This window comes from Eretmochelys imbricata, chromosome 2, assembly GCF_965152235.1.
Source record: "Eretmochelys imbricata isolate rEreImb1 chromosome 2, rEreImb1.hap1, whole genome shotgun sequence".
NCBI classification, from domain to species: domain Eukaryota; kingdom Metazoa; phylum Chordata; order Testudines; family Cheloniidae; genus Eretmochelys; species Eretmochelys imbricata.
The window spans coordinates 219,842,079-219,846,826 of record NC_135573.1 but is presented as its reverse complement, the minus strand read 5'-3'; the positions used below and the strand labels follow the sequence as shown (position 1 = coordinate 219,846,826).

Genomic DNA, 4,748 nt, shown 5'->3' with positions numbered 1-4,748 from the left:
GCTCAGGTGGTAAAGTCTCTTGTTTTACATCCAGATGTCCCAGGTTCATTGCATCAGATAACCCGAACAGGGACATTGTTTAACTACATCAGGGGTCTCAAACACGCGGCCCGCGGGCCAGTTATTTTCTGAGGCCCGCCAGCTCCCCGCCCCCCCAGCATTTACCTGGAGTGGCTCCGGCCCGGCTCGGCCCGGCGCACACCGGGGGCAGGGCAGGCTCCCCGCCTGCCCGCCTTGCCCCAGTGCTGCTCCGGGAAGCAGCTGGGACCTGGGGTGGGGGCGCACAGGGGTCTGTGTGTTGCCCTGGCTGCACCTCCAGGTACCTCCCCGCGAAGCTCCCATTGGCCGCTGTTCCCCGTTCCCAGCCAACGGGAGCTGCAGGGGGCAGAGCCTGGAGGCACGGCCAGGGCAACACACAGACCCCTGTGCCTCCCCTCCCCCAGGTTCCGGCCGCTTCCCGGAGCGGCGCAGGGGCAGGGCGGGCAGGCAGGGAGCCTGCCCTGCCCCCGGTGCGCACCAGCCCGGACCCGCCCCCCGAACTCCTCCTGCAGCCGCACCCCCTCCTGCACCCCAACTCCCTGCCGCACCCCACACCCCTCCTGCATCCCGACCCCCTGCCCTGAGCCCCCTGCTGCGCCCCACACCCCTCCTGCACCCCAAGCCCCTGCCTTGAGCCCCTGCCACACCCTGCACCCCTCCTGCACCCCCTGGGGGCAGGGAGGGGGCAGAGTTGGGGTGGGGATTTCGGGGAAGGGGTTGGAATGGGGGCAGGGAAGGGGTGGAGTGGGGGCAGGGCTGAGGCAGCCCTCGGGCCAATGTACTAGTCCTCATGTGGCCCTCAGGAGTTTGAGACCCCTGAATTACATTGTCTGTAACCACTGGACCACAATCTTGCTACCAGATCCAGGAATAGAAAACAAGAATCCTGATGTCCAGTGTTCTACTGCTGCCTTCCTAGGTGAGCTGATCCACAAAGAGAATAGCAATGCATGCTGTTTCCTCTTTTGTTAGTTATTCCTATTGCTGAATGTTAGGGGTTCAAACTCTACTACTAATCTAGGTGGGGCAGGGGGTGAAAAAAGATATAGAAATATATGTATAAAAGTGAGTGCAAGTGTAACCTATAGGAGGGCTAGAGTTCACTTCATTGCCCTTCTCCTTTGCCTAAAAACCCCAACTCCCACAGAAAGCACCTGGACACCCGGAATTTAGTCACTTAGGATTTTCAGTAAGGATTGCACAGGATCAACCTCCCCACAATCAAATCCCAAAAGGAATAAAAGGAAGGAACTTAATTCTTAAAGTACCAGCTTTATAAAATCTGATGATAAAGAAATATAATAACAAGAACTTAACTTCTACAACGTAACATCCTACTTTATAATTCACATACATTATCTTCACAGTTATACATCAATAAAGAAAACAATGTAAATGTAAACAGGCCAGTCCCCACAGAAACATAGTGAGAAGAAACACAGAGTTCCCAAAAGCTTAGGTTGACTTCACCTGTATCTCAGTTATAGTCTTTGAACACCAAATTCTATACAGTTTGCTGAGTCAAAAGCACTGAAACATCCTCTCTCCACTTCAGCTGGAATCCATGCAGACTCTTCCTCATCCTTTGCCAAAATCACTGTTAGCTAGTCAGCTAACTAATTAACTAACCATTCAGTTAGATATATAGAGTTTCAAAAAAAAACATTAAAGAAAAATACAAAACTGAGAATAGCAAAATATAAATGACTCTTTCCCCATCATCACATTCAAATAAGAGGAGAATTGGTAAAGCATACTGGTTGAGACAATTGAACTAAAACAGTTTGACTAAAATCAAATAACAGTCCAAGTATAAAATTAAAAGAAATTAGTTTTCCCTCCCAATTTCCCCTTTCTATAATTAACACTGCCAGAGCTTCCCTGTTGAAGAGTTAATGCTTCAGAGTCAGAGAAAACAGCCTGCTTTCTACCACTGAGACTCAGCTTCTCCAAACCCACACAGTGCACATTGCCTTTTGCAAAGCAGCTGCCCTGACTACGTATCCTCATGGAGTCTGAGTCCAGAAAACAAGAACCTATTGAGCTACCACACCCAATTCCAGAAACTTAGAATCATAGAATCATAGAATATCAGGGTTGGAAGGGACCCCTGAAGGTCATCTAGTCCAACCCCCTGCTTGAAGCAGGACCAATTCCCAGTTAAATCATCCCAGCCAGGGCTTTGTCAAGCCTGACCTTAAAAACTTCCAAGGAAGGAGATTCCACCACCTCCCTAGGCAACGCATTCCAGTGTTTCACCACCCTCTTAGTGAAAAAGTTTTTCCTAATATCCAATCTAAACCTCCCCCACTGCAACTTGAGACCATTACTCCTCGTTCTGTCATCTGCTACCATTGAGAACAGTCTAGAGCCATCCTCTTTGGAACCCCCTTTCAGGTAGTTGAAAGCAGCTATCAAATCCCCCCTCATTCTTCTCTTCTGCAGGCTAAACAATCCCAGCTCCCTCAGCCTCTCCTCATAAGTCATGTGTTCTAGACCCCTAATCATTTTTGTTGCCCTTCGCTGGACTCTCTCCAATTTATCCACATCCTTCTTGTAGTGTGGGGCCCAAAACTGGACACAGTACTCCAGATGAGGCCTCACCAATGTCGAATAGAGGGGGACGATCACGTCCCTCGATCTGCTCGCTATGCCCCTACTTATACATCCCAAAATGCCATTGGCCTTCTTGGCCACAAGGGCACACTGCTGACTCATATCCAGCTTCTCGTCCACTGTCACCCCTAGGTCCTTTTCCGCAGAACTGCTGCCTAGCCATTCGGTCCCTAGTCTGTAGCGGTGCATTGGATTCTTCCGTCCTAAGTGCAGGACCCTGCACTTATCCTTATTGAACCTCATCAGATTTCTTTTGGCCCAATCCTCCAATTTGTCTAGGTCCTTCTGTATCCTATCCCTCCCCTCCAGTGTATCTACCACTCCTCCCAGTTTAGTATCGTCCGCAAATTTGCTGAGAGTGCAATCCACACCATCCTCCAGATCATTTATGAAGATATTGAACAAAACCGGCCCCAGGACCGACCCCTGGGGCACTCCACTTGACACCGGCTGCCAACTAGACATGGAGCCATTGATCACTACCCGTTGAGCCCGACAATCTAGCCAGCTTTCTACCCACCTTATAGTGCATTCATCCAGCCCATACTTCTTTAACTTGCTGACAAGAATACTGTGGGAGACCGTGTCAAAAGCTTTGCTAAAGTCAAGAAACAATACATCCACTGCTTTCCCTTCATCCACAGAACCAGTAATCTCATGATAAAAGGCGATTAGATTAGTCAGGTATGACCTTCCCTTGGTGAATCCATGCTGGCTGTTCCTGATCACTTTCCTCTCATGCAAGTACTTCAGGATTGATTCTTTGAGGACCTGCTCCATGATTTTTCCAGGGACTGAGGTGAGGCTGACTGGCCTGTAGTTCCCAGGATCCTCCTTCTTCCCTTTTTTAAAGATTTTAAAGATTTAAAGATTTAAACTTCTGAGTATGGAGAGCTATTTGTGAATCTGCCATGCGGCCCTGCGAGTAATTTTTGTTTTTACCGCTGCCTTGTGCCTGGCTGCGTTACCATGAGCTTGCCCCTGAACCCCAGGCCCTTCCTGAATGGGCTGACAGGAAAGCCAGTGATGGTGAAGCTGAAGTGGGGGATGGAGTACAAGGGCTACCTGGTGTCTGTCGACAGGTGCATGAACATGCAGCTTGCAAACCCAGAAGAATACATAGATGGTGCATTGTCAGGGTGCCTTGGTGAAGTTTTGATAAGATGTAACAATGACCTGTACATCAGAGGAGTAGAAGAAGAAGAAGATGGAGAAATGAAATAAGTTTGTATATTTCTGGAAAATAAAGATCAGTTTTTCACACCAAAAAAAAAAAAAACAAAAACAAGGATCCAGACTCAACTCATTCCTACCTCTTTCCCCCACCCAACTGTAGATCTCTTCAAGAGATATATCCCTATTAGGCACCTGGGTTACAGAAGGATCCTGGAGTAATTATGCCAGTTATCAACAATCATTTTATTTTGATGTTGTTAGTATGTTTTACTGTTTGGTTGGTAAATGGAAGCTGTCCGTTTAAAAGCAGGGTGGAGCACTTATCATATGGCTTGTTTGAAGAAGAGGGAGAGCAACATATCTGAGAGTTTGCCTGTGTGTCCAGAGAGAGAATGTCCCCTCCTGAGTAAACTCCAAAAAGGTCAGAACTTGATTTAAACAACTCATTTTTACAAAAGCAAGCTTTGTTCTCAAAGAGGTAACAATAGGATGTATTGGGGAATGAATGCATCAGGGCATTGCTAATAAGTTTTATGTAGCCTTTCACCTACAGATCATCAGCATGAATCCAGTCCAACTCAACAGGGACTAAAAGTTGTTCCCATGTAATGGATGGATAGTGAACTTAAGAAGATGAGAATGGTCATACCAGATCAGACCAATGGTCCATCTAGCCCAGTATCCTGTCTTCCAATAGGGGCCAATGCCAGGTGCTTCAGGGGGAATGACCAGAACAGGTAATCATCAAGTGATCCATCCCCTGTTGCCCGCCATTCCCAGTGTCTGGCAAACAGAGTCTAGGGACACTTCAGAGCATGGCTTAGCATCCCTGCCCATCCTGGCTAATAGCCATAGATGGACCTATCCTCCATAAACTTATCTAGTTCTTTATTTTTTTAACCCTGTTATAGTCTTGG

General features: G+C 47.9%; 1 protein-coding gene across 1 annotated transcript; it reads left to right on the top strand.

Moving 5' to 3' along the window:
• The first annotated feature begins 2,047 nt into the window (after window positions 1-2,047).
• LOC144260689 (small nuclear ribonucleoprotein F-like) lies at window positions 2,048-3,879 on the top strand. Its single transcript, XM_077809388.1, has 2 exons — window positions 2,048-2,102; window positions 3,530-3,879. Exons 1-2 carry the CDS (start codon window positions 2,048-2,050, stop codon window positions 3,877-3,879), a joined length of 405 nt encoding a protein of 134 aa, XP_077665514.1.
• The last annotated feature ends 869 nt before the right edge of the window (window positions 3,880-4,748 follow it).